We start from the raw sequence: 19882 nt of genomic DNA on the forward strand, positions 1-19882 counted from the left end.
CGATCGCGAAAGTCTTCAACGCGACCCCCGACAAGCGGCGGTTTCACTCTGCCGTTTCACGTTAGTTACCGTTACGTACACCATAGACCAAGCTAACCGAAACTCTGAACGGGGGACCAAGAGTCGGTCAAAGTAGCAGGATGGCAGCCGCTCCGCTTGAAGGGACAAAGTCCATCGACACGTTGCTAGCGGCGGAGAACGTGAGCGCGTCAGGTCGTCGGGTTCCTATCTCCACATCCGAGAGCGGGTTGCCGCCCGGCCGCGTGCTGTTCATCAACGATCGAAGCGCGACGAGTGCCGCCATGGCCAAGCTCGGACTCACGTGCGCGAGCAACGTCGTGCGCACGTCCAAGTACTCGGTCCTGTCCTTCATACCCAAGAACCTCATGGAACAGTTCCGCCGCGTGGCGAATTTCTACTTTCTCATCATCTCGTTGCTGCAACTCGCGACGCCGTACTCACCCACAAACCAGTACTCGACCATCGGCCCCCTCGTGCTCGTGTTGGTTGGTACGTCCTGGAGGTAGTTGCACAGCAACTCAGTAATCTATGTCGTTGGGTTAGCGACCATGATCAAGGAGGCAGTGGAAGATAAGGTGCGCCACGACGCAGACAAGACCGTCAACCGCGCCAAGACCCTCGTGTTTGTTGACGCGACGGGGGGGTACGAAGAAAGGATGTGGCAGGAGCTCCAAGTTGGGGGTAGGGCCGCATCCTTCCTTCGTCCATGCCGAGAACTCAATATACATTGCATTAGACGTGGTGAAAGTTCTCGAAGGCGAGTGCTTTCCAGCTGATCTTGTGCTCCTCGAATCCAGCAACATTGACGGACAAGCGCAAGTCGAAACAGCCAACTTGGACGGCGAGACCGATTTAAAAGTACGCAATCACATGTCATATATATTATATATATATCGTCTCCTCATCTTGGGTCACCACGACGACATCATGGTGGACTCGTTAGACTCGCACCCGACCGGATTGGAAGCTGGATTGGGTCAACGTGTCCATGTTTCCGTCGATGGTCACGGCCGAAATCCGCTGCGAAGCTCCCAACCGCCGGCTGTACACGTTTGACGGGGTCGTGAAGATCAAGGTACAGTTGTCCTTATTTCCGTCATATGTACTCATTGTCGTGTGTGTAGCAAGAGGGGCGACTGGCGTGGGAAGTGCCTCTCACGATCACAAACATCGTGCTGAGAGGCATGAAGTTGAGCCACACGACGTACGTGGAGGGCGTGGTGGTCGCGTCGGGGGCAGAAACCAAATTGATTCAAAACACTAAACAGGTTCCAGGACTACAGTCTCGGTCAAAGGAACTCAGTTGGTCATAACTGTTGTGGTCGTAGTCGCCGTCCAAGTTTTCACGACTTGACGTGATTGCGAACCGGTGCATCCTAGTGATTTTCTCCGTGTTGTGCATCGTGTGCTGTGTGTCGACTGCGTGGAGCACGTGGCGAAGTACCATGTACTTTAACCGCGTGGGCAGTAAAATGACCACTGCGTTTGGCAACACCACCAACTGGAGCTATCTGTGGGACCAAGACATCCCGTCGACGTTTATCACGTTCTTGATCTTGTACAACAACTTGGTACGCCTTGAGAATCTATTTTTTTTTACCTCAGTGATGATACATATATATATATTATGGTGCACCTTATCGCAGGTGCCCATTTCGCTATACATCAGCTTGGAAGTAGTCAAGTGGTATCAAGCCAAGCAGATCGAATCGGATCCTGAAATGGTAGGTTGCTTTGTGTCCAGCAGATATATGTTTATTGGTAAATACTCTTCGGACATAGTTGGACCCTATGACTGGCCGATCTGTCCAAGCGCGAACGTCCAACTTGAACGAAGATGTGGGCCAAATCCGGTACCTCTTCAGCGACAAGACTGGTATGATCTCCATGTTCAACGGGTACCCCCCCTTCATTCCCCCATTGCAAACATTGCATAGGCACGATTACCAAGAACGAAATGGTGCTCAAACTCATCAGCCTCGGCCACGTTGTGTACGACAACATCCCCGTGGTACACAGCGACTAGGATTCGCGCGGTCTGACTTGTTAACACTAGAGAGACAAACGAATCGACTCGTCGCCTTCGCTCCACCGCGACGCCCCCGTCGACCAAGTGGACCGCATCACCACCCGCCTACGCGCGTACTCGGCCAATGTGATGCCGTACAGCATGCTCACACAGCATGGAACGTACCCGGACCACGGCGCGGGCTGCGACGCGGTACGTGCCGTGCCTTTGCAGCATTGAGATATTGATTTCGGTTAGACGACTGTGATGGACGACACGGGCGACCTGTCGCGAGGGGTGCTGGTGCAGACGTTCTTTCGATGCGTGCTCCTGTGTCACACTGCGACATTGTCCCCAGAGAACGCCATTCGCGCGTCGTCGCCCGACGAAACCGCTTTGTTGCGGGGTGCCGTGGAGCTCAACTGCGTACTCAAAGGCCGCACGACGACCACGATGGACATCAGGTGGGTTGGGGCGTTGGGGGTTGCATGTGTTGCAACACTGACATGAATATGATGTGTGTTTTTCGCAGTCTGTTTGGCAGACCTGAGAGCTACGAGATCCTGGCGCTCAACGAATTCGACAGCACGCGCAAGTGCATGTCTATTGTCGTGCGCCAACTCACGGCGACGTGCCAGGAATCCATTACCAAAGATGATGGTGCGTGTGTGTGTTTACACTCACTGAAATAACGCGTCTTTGCCTGGGGTAGTGCTGTGGGTATTTTGCAAAGGCGCAGACACGACCATGATGGCATCGGGCGACCACAGACACCACACGGCCAAAGTTCCCACGAGGGACTCGATCACAAGTCACTTGCACTACTTTGCGTCCATGGGCCTGCGGACGCTAGTCTTTGGGTGCGTTCGTGAGCCTCATGTCGAACCCTCCGTCGCGTCTGACCATCTAGGCACAAACCTAGGTACAAGCGCATCACGCTGGCCGAATTCATGGCGTGGTCGGCAGCGTACGCCAAGGCCAAGACGTCGCTGGTCGATCGCGAGTCCAAGCTCATCGAGTGCGCGCGCAGCATGGAGACGCGGCTGACGCTGCTGGGGGCCACGGGCGTCGAAGATCAGCTGCAGGACGGCGTGACCGAGTGTATCGAGACCCTCAGTGCCGCGGGGTACATACACACACGTCCATCCATGCGATGTATGCAATGACTAGTAATTCGTGTTGTGTGCCAGCATCAACATTTGGATGCTGACCGGGGACAAGGACGAAACGGCCATCTCGATCGCCAATTCGTGCGGGTTACTCTCGGACCAGTCGCAGTTGGTCGTGCTCAACGAAACGTCGCAGCAAGGGTGCTTGTACCAACTGACAAATATCCGCAAGCAGCTGCGCAAACAAGGCACGTATTCTACCCTCCATCAAACATGACATGGTTGTGGTGGCGTAGGGTTGTGGAAGCCAGACGTGCCGTCGCGCGAAATTGCGCTCGTGATCAACGGCGACGCGCTCGAGTGCCTCATGAACGAAACGAGGCCGGAAGCGGACAACGACGAAAAAGTGTCCACCGGCCGATTTGCCGACCCCAACGAAAGCACGCACTCGGTTCTGGGGGTGGACGAGTCGAACCATGCCCTAGGGTACCGCGACTCGAGCTTTCAGCGCACAAGACCAACCATCAAGGGGTTGCAAGACACGCACTCCAACTCGGACGACAACGACGCGGCGCTCGCGCTCTTTATGCAGCTGGTCACGCAGTGCTGCTCGGTGATTGCGTGTCGACTGTCCCCAATCCACAAAGCGCAGATTATCGCGCTCATCAAACGAAGGTACAGACTTGCAACTGGCTTCCCGTGCTGCCACGTCATACGCTTTGGTGTGTTGATGGGTCTTTGTTTTGTTGGCCCAGTAAATCCCGCCCGGTGACCATGGCCGTGGGGGATGGCGGCAACGACGTCAGCATGATCCAGGAAGCGCACATTGGCGTCGGCATCTTTGGCCATGAAGGTAACTATGCGTTGCGGTCGGGATATTAAGAGCGTCACGGTTTTAACACACTGTCACAGGCATGCAAGCGGTGCGCAGTGCCGACTTTGCGATCGGCCAGTTTCGGTTTCTGTCGCGGCTCATCTTGGCGCACGGGCGGTGGAACTACCGCCGTGTGTCGATAGTGATTTTGTTTTCGTTTTACAAAAATATGACACTCGTCATGACGCTGTTCATGTACTCGTTTTTGAACGGGTACTCTGGCCAGACCATGTACGAGTCGTACTTGATTGTGGGGTGGAACGTCCTGTACACGCTGTTCCCCATCCTCGTACTCGGTACAGTTGTCCACCAATACACAGGTTTCATTACCCCCACTTGGTTCAGGCATTATCGACGAAGACATTAGCTCCAACACGGTGCTCAAGTACCCGTTTATCTTTCGCAACAACCAGATGGGCCAAGAGCTTAACCTGTCCAAAATGCGCATGTGGGTCGGCAAAGCTCTGTGGCATTCGTTTCTGGTGTTTTCCCTCGGCACGTTTTTAACGTACGTCCCAGCCATTATTCGGTTATGCGTCGTTGTATGAGTGAGCAATATGAACCTTGACTCGCGGCCAGGTACAATGCGTTCGGATCGTATTCCATGGCCGACTCGAGCATCTTTTTGTACGGCACGGCTGTCTATGGCATCCTCGTGGTCACTGTGAGCCTCAAAGCCGCCCTGATCATGCAGCGCCTTCATCGGTGGACGCGGTACCATTACTTTGCCATCGTCGGGGGACCTGTCTCGTACTTGGCGTTTGTGCTGTCGTACTCGGAGGTACCGACAAACAAACAGCTTATCCATTGAATCAAGAGCGTCATGCCAAGATCGTCACGCGATTTCTTTTTCGTAGGCGTATGGAATCGTGCGGCTGACAACATTCAGCGACTTTTACGGCCTTGGCAGCGTGATATTTGGGGGCGCGGCGTTTTGGATTACGATCTGCCTCGTGGGGTTCACGTCCATCGTCGCAGACGTTGTCGGCATGTACATTTCCCGCATGTACTTGCCCACGAACCAAGACATTATCGAAGAAATCGACTCGCACTTGGACGATCCATGTGACGACGTTGCCACGGTTGCCACCACAGCAAGCAGATCCAAAACTGGGAGTGTCGTAATGGTGAACATGAAGCAGGTCAAGATCGAGGAGGTAGCTCAACGCAAGATCCTGTCGCCGGGCGTCGGCGGCGTGCGAAAGGACTTGGGCTTTCTCACCGAGCACGAAGAGCTGTGTCGGAAGCTCATGCGACAGGAGCGCGCCATCTCCCGGGAAGTGGGTGTCCACCGCCAAGAGGTGTTTGACGTGGGCATCTCGTCGACGTCGCAGATCTCACTGCATCCGATCACAGTCGAGTTTATGGGCGAAGATCACGACGTGCTCGAAGCGGGTTACACCAAACTGTTTGTGGCTCGGTACGTATGCGACTACTATATCTCGGTATATAGTCTCGTCTCGGAACGGGGCACTCTCGTGATATATACATGTATGTATCGTAGGGAGGTGCGGCGTATTCACGTGTTGGTAGCCATGTTCCTCTTCCTCTTGCCGTTTTATGCCGTGGTCGAGTACTACTGGGAAAAAGATCAGTCGCGGTACTTGATTCGCGTTGGCATGTTTTGTGGCACGCTCATGTACTTGACGTTTCTGCACTCGCGGTTCTTCTTGTCGCATTATCAATTGGCGGTATGGCCTACAAATATATATATATATTATAACCATGCTATATATATATATATATATATATATATTGTTTGTTTGACAATATATATGGTAGATCTTGGTGCCGATGGCCATGGGGGGCATTGCATTCACCCAAGCAATCGAGTACACGGGGCTGCTGCTCGTGACGATCTTTACGATTTTGCTGTTTTCAGTCGTCCGGGTCAAAGTGGTGTATGCGATCTGTCTCGCCGTGTTCAACTTGCTCTACTTTGATTTGTCGCCGCGGCTGGGCTTTCGGAGTAGCACCAAATCGAGCGAGACCACAGCCACGGAGATTGTGCTTTTCCTGGTGTTTATGGTACGCCAGCTACTAACTACTATATGATCAAGTGGATTTTTCACGATATATCTATCTGGAATTGTTTCTAGATGTTCCTCATTGCATGCTCGGCGTTTGGGTCGTACATTTTGCAAGTGTCGATGCGCACGGACTTTGTGCAGAACCGCATATTGGTCTACGAAGAGCGGCGCAGTCGCGAGATCCTGAGCAACATGCTGCCGGAACACATTGTCCGCCGCATGCAAAACGGCGAGAAGCTCATCTCGGAAGAAGAGAAGGACGTGACCATCCTCTTTTGTGACATCGCCGACTTCTCGTCGCTCATCAAGCGGTACTCGCCTACGGAGATGGTCATGCTTCTCGACCGCATCTACTCGTTGTTCGACGCCATGTGTGCCAAGCATGGCATGCGCAAGATGGAAACGGTCGGCAAGACGTACCTGGCGTGCGCGGGGCTTCAGGGCAGCGTCAAGGGCAAGGAGGCGGCGCTGCGGGCGGCGGGCGTCGCGCAAGACATGATGGTACGTAGTTCGTTCTCGAGCATTAGACTTTTTTGGACTATGTCGTTCATTCGTTCGTAGGCGGCAATCTCTAGAGTCAAAGCGAGTAATGGCAACGGTCTGAAGATTCGCATTGGCATTCACAGCGGGCGCGTCATCAGCGGGTTGGTCGGTATGAAAAAGCAGCAATTTTCGCTCTTTGGGGACACGATCAACACGGCGTCACGGATGCAAAGCACGGGTGTGACGGGGCGCATTCAAGTATCCCAGGTAATACCAACAGTCACTCGGTATTGTACAATCAATGGGAGTTAGGTCACGTACGACTACCTGTGTCACGACTTCCGGTTTGAACCCCGCACAGTGGAGGCCAAGGGAAAAGGCACGCTGACGGCGTACTTGATGGGCAAGTCCGCGACCGTGCTGGGGGATCGAGCAATGCGCGGTCATTGGGACGCGTTCCCCGACCCAAGAACAGCGTCACAGTCCCGTCAGGCCCTCCGCGCCACCTTCGAAATGATGATGTAAGGGCGATGGAGTTTGAACTGCCTTGACGTTGTACATGACATGTAGCATCTACCACATACGCGAGTGGCTGCGGCGGCTATTTGCGCCGACCAACCGCATCGAAGTGATGGCGAGCACGGTGGAGAACACGGAGATGAGTATGCCCACGCGAATGCGCCTGCAAGGCATCCATACAGAGCTGAGCATGGAGATCGATCCTATCTGGCTGTTCTTCGTCAAGCCCGAGCTTGAGCTCGCGTATCGCAAGGCGCGGTGCTTTATCCGTCAAAACGGGTTTGTTATGGCTAATGACATACAGTTGACGGTCACGTTAAACGTAGGGCGAGACGCACGATGATCATGCTGGCGATATATTTGGCGTACACGATTCTGCGCGACCTCGTGCACGATATGAGCGTGGACAACACCGGCGTGCTCCAAAACAACGCGACTATATGCGACCACTCGTGCAAATCGGCCATGTACGACCTATTGTGGATGGAGAGATATCCCATAAATGGATGGTAGCTACGCCTCGACGGCCATTCGCGGGTTCTTGATTGGGTATGCAGGCTGGTTTGAGTACTCCAACTTTTATGCGCGACGAGCGGTGGACCAGCCGTGGCTCACGGACGCACTCAAAGCGTTCATTCGACCCGTCCACGCTACGATTTTCGTGTACTACATTGTCACGTCTGTGATACTGGTCACGCCCAACATTTTTCGGTGACCAACTAACCCGATCCCTAGACTCGGTCTATAACGTGAACCTGTAGGTGGGCAAACGAGCAGCAGAGCATCTTGTACTCGTACATTTCCATGGACATCATCATGCCCATGTTCCTCGTCTCGAGCGGCGGCTCCCTCCTCAATAAATTCACGTCCTACTTCAATGGGCTGCTCATGGCGCTCAGCACCATCATTTACCTCGTACGGCGTCTGTGCTAGTAGTACTAATAGTATGCTCAAGACGTGTGTTGAATAGTATGCGTACAACCAGGCGCTGCCAGACCACTCGAAAGTCGAAGGCCTCAAAGTGTACCCCACGGCCTTGACGTTGTTTGTGGGGCTGTTCAGCACCATGGCCCGCCGCGACATCGAGTTTTTCTGTCGGCGAAAGTACTGGTTCCAAGCGCGCGCGCAAATGGAAACCAAAAAAGCCGACCGGTTGCTGTACAAGATGCTGCCGCAGTCCGTCGTGAACCAGCTGAAAGAAGGCGAGTTAGTGTGTGACCAGCACCACCACGTACGTCCGTTCGATGGTTCGACATCGTTTGTTCGTTGGAGAGCAACCGTGTCACACACTCCCTCATTCAATTGTCAGGTGGGCATCTTGTTTTCAGACATCAAGGGGTTTACGTCCATTGCTGCGCGGGCAGACACGGATATAGTCGTCCATTTGCTGGACTCGCTCTTTTCCGCATTTGATGTGCTCACCGAGAAGCACGGTACGATATGGATGGCACCAGGGTGTTAGTATGAAGAATGGTGCATTGCTCACAATGCAGTATTGTCATGGACAGGGGTGTTTAAGATGCAAACCATTGGCGACGCTTACGTGATCGTGTCGGGGCTTCCGTACGTCGACATGAGCTCCAAGGAGCTCAACCACTTGACCGAACCCAACGCTGACGAGTTGGTCACGTCGCACGAAGCTGGGCTACAGTCCATCCACCACAAACCCGGCACCCCTTCGTCGACTGTCAAACCGCATTCGTCCGGATCTTTCCGTCACCTCGAGTCGCTGCCGCCGCGGCTGCATATTCGCAATCTCATCCGCATGGCCACTGACATGCAGCGGGAAGTGGCCAAGGTGATGGACCCCAACAGCGGCGAGCCGTTGCAAATGCGCATTGGCATCCACATCGGCAGCATCATTGCCGGCGTCATTGGCACGTCGACGCTCCGGTACGACATGTGGGGGCCAGACGTGCTCACGGCCAACGAGATGGAGACCAGCGGTGTGCCTGGTCGAATCCTCGTGTCCAGTGCCGTGAAGAACGTGGTGCGTCATCATATTGTTTATGCTTCAAAGTGGTCACAACATGTCCATCAGGCTGAAGATTGCCCTGACCTCCGCTTCACGTTCCATAAGTCGATAGACTTTACCGGAATCGCGAAAATGGACACGTACATTGCCGATTTCATAGACGACAAGGTCGAGGTACCGCCGCCTCATCTGAATATACTTGTTGGATTGGACGTAACTTCTTTCGTTGTTATAGAAACACAACTTACCCGTGGAAAACAAGCTCCACGAGAAACCACCGTTGCCGTCGGATGGATCCACTAAAGTCCTTGCTCCTTCGACTACATTCGAAAAGGCCAGCTAATGGACACTTCATTCGAAAAGGCCAGCTAACGTTAATAGACACTTCATTCTTATTGAGGTGTTCAACGAGTACTAAAAATAGACACCGTGTCAATGCAGAGTATTATGTTGTGAGGGGACCGCTAAAGCTTATCGAAACTGGGACATCCAATCGAATTTGCTTTTATCCGGAATACCGGATAAACCGTGGCGCTTTGTTGCATCGTCCTTGGTGTTTGAATGGATATCCAATCTTGAACACAAGATGGGAGCGAAGTCGAAGCACAACAAGCCTGCGGCAAAGCAGGCACCAACTGCCAAACCTTCCAAAGGACCTAGCGGGACTAAGCACACCACCGGTGGTCGAAAGGATACCGTAGCCACCAATGCAAAGCCGCAGCATGGCACCAAGCCTCAGGGGACCAGCAAGTCTACCACCAATTCCACGCCTCAACAACGTAACAAGCCTCAAGGTGGCGGCAACGCCTCCCATGGAGCAAAGCCGCATTTTGGCAACAAGGTACAGGGCGGTGGCAAGCCATACCAGTACAACAAGTCGAATGACCGACGAGATGGAGGCAAGAAGGACTTTTCAAAGTTCGGCAAGACACAGCCGCAACAGGACAAGAAGCCGTACGTCAAACCGACGGAGGAGGAGGCCGTGAAGCCCAATGAGAAGCTCATTTCCATGTTGAAGTCGATGAAAGACCAGTCGGTGGCGTGGCACGAGGCGGTCAAGGCGCTTCCGAACGAATCGAAAGACGTGGTCAAGCACAAAGCGAGCGACCCTATCGTGGACGAAAAGAAGCGGCTGGCGGAGCGCCTTATGGAAGCCGAATTGAAAGCGGCCGACTCCAAAGGCAGTACGTTTCTCACATGTCTTGTCCGCTATATCAACCGCGAGTGTAGGTTTGTCGAGCGACGAAAAGTATCTCAAGACGATGATCAAGTCGGGTACGTTGGCCGATCGAATCGCCGCCACGACCTTGTCGATCCAGGTATCATAGCGATGTGTTTACTAGCTAGCTAGCTAGCTATGGACTGTGTGTGTATGCTCACGTACCAAGGGTAGGCGTCGCCCGTGCACAACCTCGCCCGGTTGAGCCAACTCGTGACGATGGCCAAGAACAAAGGCCGCCGCGAAGCGCAGATGGCCATCGATTCGCTCAAGGATCTGTTCCTGACCAACCTGCTGCCGGACCGCAAGCTCTTGTTCTTCCACCAGCGGCCCATCCATCGAACAGACGCGACGCAGGCGCACGTGGTGATTTGGTACTTTGAGCACTGCGTCAAGGTCGCGTACGCCCAGCTCATCGCCGCGCTCGCGTCCGGCATGGACGACGCCATCGAAGCCCACAAGCGCGCATGCATCCGCGCCGTGATCGCGCTCCTCACCGACAAACCCGAGCAGGAAAACGTGTTACTGACCATGCTTGTCAACAAGCTCGGTGACCCGGACCGCAAGGTCGCGTCGTTTGTGCTCCATCAGTTGCAAGAGTTGCTCAAGGTGCACCCCGTGATGAAACGGGTGGTTGTGGACGACGTCGAGCGACTGCTCACTCGTGCCAAGGTACGTGCAAACAAGCGGAAATGAACATGACTATAATGGAATGGCGTGGGTAGGTGACGGAGCGAACCAAGTACAACGCGGTGCTGTTTTTGAACCAAATGTACCTAAGTGCTAGCGACGCCGACCTCGCCACCCACTTGATCAAAGTGTACTTTGGATTATTTTCCAAAGAGGTTCACCGAGACCAAGGCAAGGCTGACACGGGCCTCGAGCGCAAGCTGCTTAGCGCGTTGCTCGTGGGCGTGAACCGGTCGTTTCCGTATGCGAAATGCACGTCTGCCGACTTTCAGGACGAGATCGACACCATGTTCCGCGTCGTGCACACGGTACGAATAAACAAACGGCCGAGCGAGCGACGTGTCGTCGTCTGTACGAACCAGCGGATGGTCCTCACGTATATATTTGTTTGGCACTACTAGGCCCACTTTAGCACGAGTGTGCAAGCACTCATGCTGTTGTTCCAAGTCATGAGCTCCACCAATTCGGTGCCCGATCGCTTCTACTCTGCGCTGTACACCAAGCTGTTTGACCCCAAGGTGCTTAACTTATCTGTATCTTTATTTTCTATTAAAATGCTGACAAGTGTTGCTGTGTTTGAATCAGATGCACACGACGTCCAAGCACACGCTATTCCTCAACCTGCTCTTCCGCGCCATCAAGCAAGACGTGTCCCCTGCCCGCGTCCATGCCATGATCAAGCGCCTGCTGCAAGTGTCGCTCACGATGCCGCCGGCGTTTTGCTGCGCCGCGCTGTTCCTCGTTTCTGAATTGCTTCAACACAACAAGAGTTTCCGTGCGCTGATTGACCAGCCCGAGCACGACCTCACCCAAGATCAAGTGCCGCCATCCAACAACAAGAAGGACGACGACACTGTCGAGTCGTCCGCGGAAGATGAAGACGCCTCCGACGACCAAGCGTTGGAAGCCCCCGTACCCGCCGAGGAGGACGAGGGCGAAGCGGACTTGGAAGCCGAGCGCAAGCGCAGCGCGGCCTTATTGAAGTCGATGGGGCTGGACGTTGCCCCCGACGACGACCGCCGGTCGGCTGTCAAGCGTGTCAGTGGGGGGGTAGTCGTCGTCACCCCGTACGACCCGCGAAAGCGCAACCCCCTGTACGCAGGAGCGGAAACCTCGTGCTTGTGGGAACTGCAGCCGTTCCTGGTGCACTATCATCCGTCCGTCGCGCAGTTCGCCAAGCAGCTGGTGGACGGCGCGATTTCGTACAAGGGCGACCCGCTCAACGACTTTACGCTGTCTGTATTTTTCGACAAGTTTGTCAACAAGAAGCCCAAGTCCAAGGACGGTCCGCATCGGTACAGCCACGGCGGGGGTCGCGGCGACGACGGCGACGACAAGCACGCCGTCGTGGGGGTCCATTCGGAGCACTTTTTGGCGCAGGACGAGGCCGCGGTCGCGGACACGGACCGCTTCTTTTACACGTTTTTCAAAGAACGCGCCAAGCGAGTGCCAGCGAAACCGACCAAGAAAAAGGACGACTTGACGGGCGACGCGCTGGCTTCCGATGAGGAGGACGAAGAGTACGAAGCGTTTGCAAACCAGTTGGCCGAGAGCATCATGGAGGACAACGACGACGAAGATCCAGACATGGACGACTGGAGTGGTGACGAAAGCGGTGACAACGAGGATGGTGACGACGACGACGATGGTGACGACGACGATGATGGTGACGGCGCTGAAATGAACGACGAAGACATGATGTTTGACGACGATGAGGACCTGGATGACGACGATGACAATGAGGTGCAATTTGGTGACGATGACGAAGAATCGGCCGCGCCACCGCCGTCCGTGAGCAAAGGAAAGAAAAAGGCAAGTGACAAACGCAAGTCGCCATTTGCTGACGCAGACGAGTACTTGGAAGCCATTGAACGGGGTGAGCGGGACGACCAGGCGGCGCAACAGACGCCGACCCCCAAGCGCCGCCCGTTGAAAAAGCGAAAATAGACATTTACGCAACGACTACTTTAGTACTAGTACTAGCTAGATGATATATGCATGTTCCTAATCCTATTGTTTCTCCTTCGATTGACGAATCCGACTAGTACATGATATGACTTTGCCCTACTTGAAGGGATAGATTAATTGATGAGGCGCACGGTGGTTTCGGCGATGCTCTTTTCTTCGTCGGTGGGAATGACCAAGATGGGAATGGGCGACCCCTGGACGTGGATCTCGCGCACGCCAGACGTCGGACCTGGAACGTTCTTGGACGTGTCCACTTGGATGCCGACATGGGCCAAGTTGGCGCAAATGCGCTCGCGGAGGACGGAAGACTGCTCGCCAATGCCCGCTGTGAACACGATCGCATCCACTTTCGGGTACAGCTGGAGCACGTACGCCCCCAGGTACTTGCGCACGCGGTGGGCAAACACCTAATGATGATCACGTCATATGATATAAAAACAATAAACAGTTCGTACGTCCAACGCCAAGTTGGCCTGGGCGTCGCCGGCCACGACGCGGTCTTGGATGGTGCGAACGTCCGACTCGCCGCACAGCCCCAAGAGCCCGCTCTTCTTGTTCAAGAGGGTGTCAATTTCAGAAATGGACAGCTTCGCATGCGAATGGAGAAACGGAATGATGGCGGGGTCAATGTCGCCGCTGCGGGAACCCATAATGAGTCCTTCCAGGGGTGTGAACCCCATGGACGTGTCGATGCATTTGCCGTCGCGGATCGCAGACATGCTCGAACCGTTGCCCAAGTGCAATGTGACCAGATTGCTCTTTTCCAATGGCTTGCCCAAGTGCTAATATAGATGCATGAGACAACAAACGGGACTACTACACTGGAAGCGGCGGGTGTACCGCAGCCGCTTGTTGCGCAACGTATTGGTGGCTCGTGCCGTGGAACCCATAGCGCCGGATGCCGTAGTCCTGGTAGAGCGAGTATGGGAGGCCGTACAAGTAGGCCGCGGGGGGCAGCGTCGAGTGGAACGCTGTGTCGAACACAGCCACGTGCTGGCAATCAAACAGTTCGTGCGCGACTTGAATCCCCAAAATGTTGGCGGGGTTGTGCAACGGGGCGATGTCGACGTTGTCTTCCAGCGCTTTGATCACGGCCTACGGCATGCTGTACATGAGAGGGGGGATACAAGAGGCGCACAACGCACGGGGGTGATGAGCGAGTGGTCGTGGAACGCTTCACCTCCATGCACCACGCGATGCCCAATGCCGTGGATTTCGTTCTTGTGCTTCAACCCGCCATGGGTGGAGTCCGTCAGCAAGTCGATGACGTACGAGAGGGCCGTCTTGTGGTCGGGAAGGGACACCGGGGGAAGCGACGCCTTGACGGTGGACGTCGGCGTGTACGTGGTGTGCTTGACTTGCTTCTGGCTCCCGAGCTCGACCATGCCGGAAATCAGCGGCGTCAGCGCGGTGCCGCTCTTCTCCGCGAACAACTTGTACTTGAGCGACGAACTGCCCGCGTTGAGCACCAAGATCTTGAGCTTGTCCATGTTGCTGCAAGATCAAAAGTGCCACCGATGTTGCAATGAAGATGCACAAAATTGCGGCGGGGACTTCCTTCGTGGTAAGCGCACGCGAGGGGTAGGGATAGGGGTCCCCCTACTCCCACCTATAAGTCTGGGGCTATAGTCCTGTCTGTCTGTAATCACTGCACATCACAGGGATCGTGGGATACACCCAGTAACGTTATTGCACGAACGTATCCGCACTACAGTAGTTATACCAAGGGAAGTCCATCCCACAAGCATTGGGGGGGACCGCACTAAGCTTCACTTTAACAGCTGTAAGTACTTCCTGTTAATTCTGAATCCGCACTAATCACGGTGCCGAGTTTTGTTTGGTATTTCGAATATTTCAGTCGTTTTTTCGTTTCCTATTGTGAAATCGCAATAAACTGCTGTAATTCGAAAGTTCTAATTGGCTGAATAGACTTGTCATTTCTGTAAGAGCCAATCAAATCCAATTAGTTTTGAGTATATTTATGCTCAAGAGGGTACTATTGTAATAACGTTACTATACTGTACCAAAATGGTATATGGCAGTATTAATACGTAGTATAAAACTAAATTTCGCCGGACACAGTAAGCAAACTCCAATAACGTTACTACTGTAGTAAATTACTTCGAAGTACTCAATATTGGATTCGTCAATAGCGTCGATTCGTGACTCGATTCGATGGCGTGATTCGATTCGACGGGGTCTGGTATTTTTACCGAATCCTCATACTCTGATGAACCCAACGAGTATCGATTTAAAAAATATTAACGATAACTGGCTTAGGATTTCAAAATTAGGTTTTGAAGTTAATGCCTTTTCACAGGTGATCGACTTATTTACTTGAGCTCACAGAAACTCTACCACAACCGACCCAACGGGACCACGACGTGGAGTGACATGCGGCACCATTTGTGTTGTCCAGTGTGCACTTTGAAATGGACATTGTGGACGTCCACTTCCACGAATGCATGGCCGACTGTGAATTCATAGGTTCTGCTACCTGTTTCCACAACATACAAATACGTACCATGTATAGCAAGGTTTATTCAATTTGACAGTGAATAGGTATCAGCTGTCATTTTACTAGTACAGTATTAATTGTCTAGAGGTTGGATTTTGGCTAATGAAAATGGATTGAGGTTTTGATTGGATAGATAAGCCGGCCTATCGAAGGTCATTCGGCCCATCAATCATCATTGGCCACGTTACTGTATGGTATTACTGTAGGGTGGCCTTGGTGCAGGTACTCTTATATATGTTCCTCCTCAGTGGCATTTTTTATAATTAACGGAATTCTGTTCATTGCACTTATATTTCATAGGACTGAGGCATTGTCGCCCAATAAAGAACGTTACCTGGATTCCATTATGCTTGAGGTGTTTCAAACGCTCGTCTAAAATATTATTTGAAATAAATTTGACTATTATTAGTGCCTTGAAGAACAGAAAAAGGCCCCCACCGTGTCTTTGTCGGGTTTTAAATTCGACAAAGTAGTGGCAAAAAAACGCACGGGTCGAATCTGAGTGTTCGATCGGATGTCACATCAGTTTACAACTAAATCTGTCGCGTCACAGTCGACGATGCTGCGCGTCCGTCCATTCCTGTCAAGCCGCAAGGCCGCTATCACGCTCCTTCCTCGCGCCACGACCTCGCGCTTCTTCACCGACGGTGCGCGCTTCCGTCCTGTCGAATCTTGGTGTCCTCCTCACTGACAATGTCTTGTAGACGCGACCAAAAAGAACGACCGGTTGCTCGTCATGACGAACGGCGGCGTCGCAAAACACTCGCACCTCCTCCTCGGTCTCATGAACAAATTGTCGTACACATTTCCGTCTGTGGGGTACTTTCGCCCTGTGGCGCCCAACTTTCACTCGACCCACGGGGACCACCACGTGGATCTCATCCGCAGCGAGTTCAAGATCAAGGATGAGCCGTACCAACTGGTGGGCATGACGCAAGCCGACATCACCCACGCACACCTCGAAGGCGACACGGACTCTGTGATTGACACGATGCTGTCGAAATTCGAATACTTGCGCGAGAAGCACGACTTTGTCGTGATGGAAGGCGCGGTGCTGGACACGTCCCCCGAACTGTCTTGGGAGCTCAACGTGGACATCGCCAAGTCGTTGAACGCCCCCGTCCTCTTGACAGTGGATGCCGACGACTTGACTGTGGACCCGGCCCTCCACTGGACCGCCGCCGAGTCCGTGGCGTGGCTCGCAGACCAAATCACCACACGCGTGCTGCTAGCCAAGGACATGGCACACGCAGAAGGGCTGACACATGTGGGCACGATTGTCAATCGCGTAAAGACGGATGACGCGCTCGAGTTGCGCGACTTGGTGCACGCGCAGATCAAGGCGCGGGGGTTCGACCCGACAAAGCTGCTGGGAATTTTGCCGTTGGACCCGGTGCTCAACTCGAAGCGATTGAACGAAGTGGTGGCCCAGCTCCACGCCAAGCAGCTGTACGGCAACCCCATGTCCAACTCGGTGGTCGTCACAGACGGCCTCATGGCCACGACCGAGCTCAAGGACTTATTCAAGCACATCAACAAGCACGACGACGGACTTCTCGTGATTGTCTCGTCTGAACGCACGGGTAATGTGGCTGACATACATCGATATACAATAATAGCTCATGCGTTCGTCGCGTGTAGACGTGATCCTCGGGCTCTTGGCCAGTCGCTTGTCGGGGGCGCTGCCGCAGATTTCTGGCATCATCTTGACCAACGGTGGCATCCCCCAGAACGAATGCCAAGACATTTTGATAGGCCGTACGTAGTCTTTTGGCCCGACAAGTGTTTGTGGCTTTCGTGGCAAACACGGCGTTCTGTGTAGTTGCTCAGATCGACAAGGCGTCGGTGCCAATCTACTCGGTCGAGTTGGATTCGTACAGGACGGCCATTGCATTAAGCAAAGTCACATGTGACATTTTGCCCACGAGTCAAAACAAGATCCAGCAAGCTTACATTTTGTACGTCCAAAATTGCATATTTTTTATTATTCATGTTGGGTTGCCTCGTCGAAAGCCAATTTAAACGGTGGAGGGTTCTGAAACGATGATTGGACGGCCATAGGTTTGACACGAACGTTGAAAGCGACGAGCTATTGAGCCATCTCATTGAACGGACCGGCGGCCACGGGCGCACCCCCAAGCAATTCAAGCACTTTCTCTTTGAAGCGGTATTTATTATATGTTGTTGTCGACGGCTTGTATATGGTGGTTTTGATTACAATCTGTGAACTAGTCTCGCAAAGCAGACCAGCACATTGTGCTCACGGAAGGCGAAGACGATCGTATTTTGCAGGCGGCGGACGAAGTGCTACGCCGCGGAATTGCGCGCCTGACCATCTTGGGTGACGTCGAGTCGATCAATGCACGCGCCAAGACCCTTCGCCTCGATCTGTCCCAGGCGACGCTGCTCGACCCGTCCAAGGCCGACAAACTGGCCACGTACGCAGACCATTACTTCGAAAAGCGAAAGTCCAAAGGCATCACCCCCGAGCTCGCCAAGGAAACCGTCGGCGAAGCGGTACCTCGTCAACATACTGTATCGAAAAACTCCAACTTTGATTCGTGTAGACGTACTTTGGGACGGTCATGGTGGACTTGGATGACGCGGATGGGATGGTGTCGGGCGTGTGCCACACCACCGCCAACACGATTCGCCCAGCGCTGCAGCTGATCAAGACGCGGCCAGACATTCCACTCGTGTCGAGCGTGTTCTTCATGTGTTTGGAGCACGACGTGGTGCTGTACGGCGACTGCGCCGTGAACACGGACCCCACTGCCCAACAACTGGCGCAAATTGCAGTGCAAAGTGCCGAGTCCGCTGTCGCGTTCGGCATTGAGCCTCGCGTGGCGCTGCTGTCGTATGCCACGGGCGACTCGAACAAGGGACCGATCATCGACAAAGGTATATATATATATATATACGATATATACGAAATTCCCATAACTAGAGTTTGTCGGCCAGTACTAACATGACGTCGACCACTAGTGCGGGAAGCCACCAAGTTGGCGCAAAGCATGGCCCCTGGGGTGTCCATCTACGGCCCCATCCAGTACGACGCCGCGACCAACCCGTCAATTGCCAAGCAAAAGGTCAAGGGTCTCAAGCAGTCCGAGGTACGAAAGATGCCACGTGAAGGAGGAAGGTGTCTCATATGATGTTGGCGCAGATGGAAGTGGCAGGACATGCCAACGTGCTCGTGTTCCCCGACTTGAACACGGGCAACAACACATACAAAGCGGTACGAGTGTGAAGCGAGGACATTTCAAATATGTGCTATTGTTCCTGTGATGACATTTCAAATATGTGAAATTAAATTCGTTTCGTAGGTCCAACAATCCACCGACTGCTTGGCCATTGGTCCCATGTTGCAAGGGCTGAATAAGCCCGTGAACGACTTGAGTCGAGGGGCCACCGTCGGCGACATTGTCACCACCGTCGCCCTCACGGCCATCCAAGCCAAGCAGAGCAAAAACTAATCGTTAATCGCCATACTCACAGTGGGCAAATACAAATTCTAATTTTCAATCATTTGGTCAACGTCTCGTAGAAACTTCCAACATTGATTTCACAAAACCGTCTGGCTGCTAACGCGAATTGGCCAGTTTATGGTGCACGGGACAGTTTAAGGTGCACTCAAATTGGCCAATGGAATTGCTTGAATTATAGAATAGCCAATCGAATCACTAGAAAAACAGAAAAAGAAGTAAAAATAGCATACATATCTTAAGGTTAAACCTCCTATTTTGCCTTGATTGACTGCAAAACGCTTGTGTCAAGCAAAGATCAGATTTGTTGAATTTGGCCCCAAAGTGGCGTAAAATGAGATGTAATTTCGACAGATCTGGTTGTGGTGATGAAATGTTACGTCGCTCAAAATCGAATTTGGCGGGGGATCGGCGCTGAATGCAACTGGCGTCGTAGCGGAAGGCGCCCGTGAGGTCGGGCCACAGACGTGGCTGACACTTGCTTCTTGAGAAGCGCCGCCGTGAGCTGAGCCGACGCGTGCTCTGCGATGATCATTGGTCGATTGGTCGTTGGGGCAGCGGCGGGATCTCTGCGAGTTGTTCCATGCCCTCGCTCCTGTTCATATTCATTCAGGCAACGACATGGTAGACTCGACCGTACCATGTCTCGGCAAACGCGCACAACGCTTCGCGGGCCGCCGCGCGAACAAAGTCTTTAGGATCTTGAATGGCGCCAGTGAGTAGGAGCAACAGATCGTCGCAGTGCTCGGCCAGTTCTGACTTGGGCCATTCTCTGACGACCGTCATCACCTGCTGCACGATGAGGCATCGAGCCTCACCTACAAACTAGGTGAGCAGTGTACATTTAAATATGAAGTCACTTTCTGGGCCGCGTTAGTACAGCGCTCAACAAAGCCCAAGTGTTTCGTCAAGCTGACAAAGATAAGATGCCTTATCAAGATTACAACCGTGTCGAAATACGATATCAAGATCCTTATATCCCT

At 53.3% G+C, this 19882-nt stretch overlaps 5 protein-coding genes across 8 annotated transcripts; 3 read left to right on the forward strand and 2 right to left on the reverse strand.

The window, feature by feature from the left end:
• The first annotated feature begins 96 nt into the window (after nucleotides 1–96).
• H257_00634 lies at nucleotides 97–9404 on the forward strand. 2 transcript variants are annotated; one of them, XM_009823401.1, is made up of 35 exons: nucleotides 97–510; nucleotides 565–702; nucleotides 758–879; nucleotides 965–1096; nucleotides 1146–1289; nucleotides 1350–1592; nucleotides 1668–1745; nucleotides 1804–1897; nucleotides 1959–2032; nucleotides 2078–2242; nucleotides 2288–2493; nucleotides 2562–2689; nucleotides 2742–2889; nucleotides 2952–3155; nucleotides 3220–3386; nucleotides 3435–3813; nucleotides 3894–3991; nucleotides 4051–4308; nucleotides 4358–4520; nucleotides 4592–4793; nucleotides 4870–5432; nucleotides 5517–5703; nucleotides 5795–6040; nucleotides 6112–6543; nucleotides 6604–6792; nucleotides 6838–7046; nucleotides 7096–7323; nucleotides 7371–7511; nucleotides 7558–7755; nucleotides 7806–7959; nucleotides 8015–8275; nucleotides 8354–8477; nucleotides 8553–9034; nucleotides 9086–9193; nucleotides 9255–9404. In XM_009823401.1, exons 1-35 carry the CDS (start codon nucleotides 141–143, stop codon nucleotides 9360–9362), a joined length of 7143 nt encoding a protein of 2380 aa, XP_009821703.1. In that variant the 5' UTR covers nucleotides 97–140; the 3' UTR covers nucleotides 9363–9404. The 2 variants fall into 2 exon arrangements, with proteins under 2 accessions (XP_009821703.1, XP_009821702.1); XM_009823400.1 differs by having other exon boundaries at nucleotides 8553–9193.
• A 184-nt stretch (nucleotides 9405–9588) lies between these two features.
• Nucleotides 9589–14422, forward strand: H257_00635 (hypothetical protein). Its single transcript, XM_009823402.1, has 6 exons — nucleotides 9589–10203; nucleotides 10250–10338; nucleotides 10413–10910; nucleotides 10964–11236; nucleotides 11330–11446; nucleotides 11514–14422. The coding sequence occupies exons 1-6, from the start codon at nucleotides 9606–9608 to the stop codon at nucleotides 12873–12875; spliced, it is 2937 nt and encodes a 978-aa protein (XP_009821704.1). The 5' UTR covers nucleotides 9589–9605; the 3' UTR covers nucleotides 12876–14422.
• On the reverse strand, nucleotides 11447–14503 carry H257_00636. Of its 2 annotated transcripts, XM_009823403.1 has the most exons (4): nucleotides 14042–14503; nucleotides 13737–13991; nucleotides 13352–13678; nucleotides 11447–13303 (listed from the first exon to the last, which is right to left on the reverse strand). In XM_009823403.1, the coding sequence occupies exons 1-4, from the start codon at nucleotides 14384–14386 to the stop codon at nucleotides 13010–13012; spliced, it is 1221 nt and encodes a 406-aa protein (XP_009821705.1). In that variant the 5' UTR covers nucleotides 14387–14503; the 3' UTR covers nucleotides 11447–13009. The 2 variants fall into 2 exon arrangements, with proteins under 2 accessions (XP_009821705.1, XP_009821706.1); XM_009823404.1 differs by having other exon boundaries at nucleotides 11447–13678.
• Nucleotides 14504–15891: 1388 nt separating this feature from the next.
• H257_00637 lies at nucleotides 15892–18981 on the forward strand. Of its 2 annotated transcripts, XM_009823405.1 has the most exons (10): nucleotides 15892–16061; nucleotides 16119–16997; nucleotides 17056–17172; nucleotides 17237–17372; nucleotides 17476–17581; nucleotides 17647–17931; nucleotides 17982–18315; nucleotides 18400–18527; nucleotides 18581–18652; nucleotides 18741–18981. In XM_009823405.1, the coding sequence occupies exons 1-10, from the start codon at nucleotides 15929–15931 to the stop codon at nucleotides 18888–18890; spliced, it is 2340 nt and encodes a 779-aa protein (XP_009821707.1). In that variant the 5' UTR covers nucleotides 15892–15928; the 3' UTR covers nucleotides 18891–18981. The 2 variants fall into 2 exon arrangements, with proteins under 2 accessions (XP_009821707.1, XP_009821708.1); XM_009823406.1 differs by having other exon boundaries at nucleotides 18581–18981.
• Nucleotides 18982–19284: 303 nt separating this feature from the next.
• H257_00638 (hypothetical protein) lies at nucleotides 19285–19685 on the reverse strand (the record flags this gene model as incomplete). Its single annotated transcript, XM_009823407.1, has 2 exons — nucleotides 19285–19494; nucleotides 19530–19685. 2 exons carry the CDS (start codon nucleotides 19683–19685, stop codon nucleotides 19285–19287), a joined length of 366 nt encoding a protein of 121 aa, XP_009821709.1.
• Nucleotides 19686–19882: the final 197 nt, after the last annotated feature.

The sequence above is a fragment of the Aphanomyces astaci genome, assembly GCF_000520075.1.
Source record: "Aphanomyces astaci strain APO3 unplaced genomic scaffold supercont1.1, whole genome shotgun sequence".
Lineage (NCBI taxonomy): Eukaryota > Oomycota > Saprolegniomycetes > Saprolegniales > Verrucalvaceae > Aphanomyces > Aphanomyces astaci.

Coding starts and splice junctions, on each gene's coding strand:
- H257_00635 (XM_009823402.1), top strand. CDS start 9,606: ATGGGAGCGAAGTCGAAGCACAACAAGCCTGCGGCAAAGCAGGCACCA. Junction 10,339..10,412: donor CCACGACCTTGTCGATCCAG/GTATCATAGCGA, acceptor TACCAAGGGTAG/GCGTCGCCCGTGCACAACCT. Junction 11,237..11,329: donor TGTTCCGCGTCGTGCACACG/GTACGAATAAAC, acceptor TGGCACTACTAG/GCCCACTTTAGCACGAGTGT.
- H257_00637 (XM_009823405.1), top strand. CDS start 15,929: ATGTCACATCAGTTTACAACTAAATCTGTCGCGTCACAGTCGACGATG. Junction 17,373..17,475: donor ATCCAGCAAGCTTACATTTT/GTACGTCCAAAA, acceptor GGACGGCCATAG/GTTTGACACGAACGTTGAAA. Junction 18,653..18,740: donor GCAACAACACATACAAAGCG/GTACGAGTGTGA, acceptor TTCGTTTCGTAG/GTCCAACAATCCACCGACTG.
- H257_00636 (XM_009823403.1), bottom strand. CDS start 14,386: ATGGACAAGCTCAAGATCTTGGTGCTCAACGCGGGCAGTTCGTCGCTC. Junction 13,679..13,736: donor TTGCGCAACAAGCGGCTGCG/GTACACCCGCCG, acceptor CATCTATATTAG/CACTTGGGCAAGCCATTGGA. Junction 13,304..13,351: donor AGGCCAACTTGGCGTTGGAC/GTACGAACTGTT, acceptor GATCATCATTAG/GTGTTTGCCCACCGCGTGCG.
- H257_00634 (XM_009823400.1), top strand. CDS start 141: ATGGCAGCCGCTCCGCTTGAAGGGACAAAGTCCATCGACACGTTGCTA. Junction 4,794..4,869: donor TTGTGCTGTCGTACTCGGAG/GTACCGACAAAC, acceptor TCTTTTTCGTAG/GCGTATGGAATCGTGCGGCT. Junction 6,041..6,111: donor TGCTTTTCCTGGTGTTTATG/GTACGCCAGCTA, acceptor AATTGTTTCTAG/ATGTTCCTCATTGCATGCTC.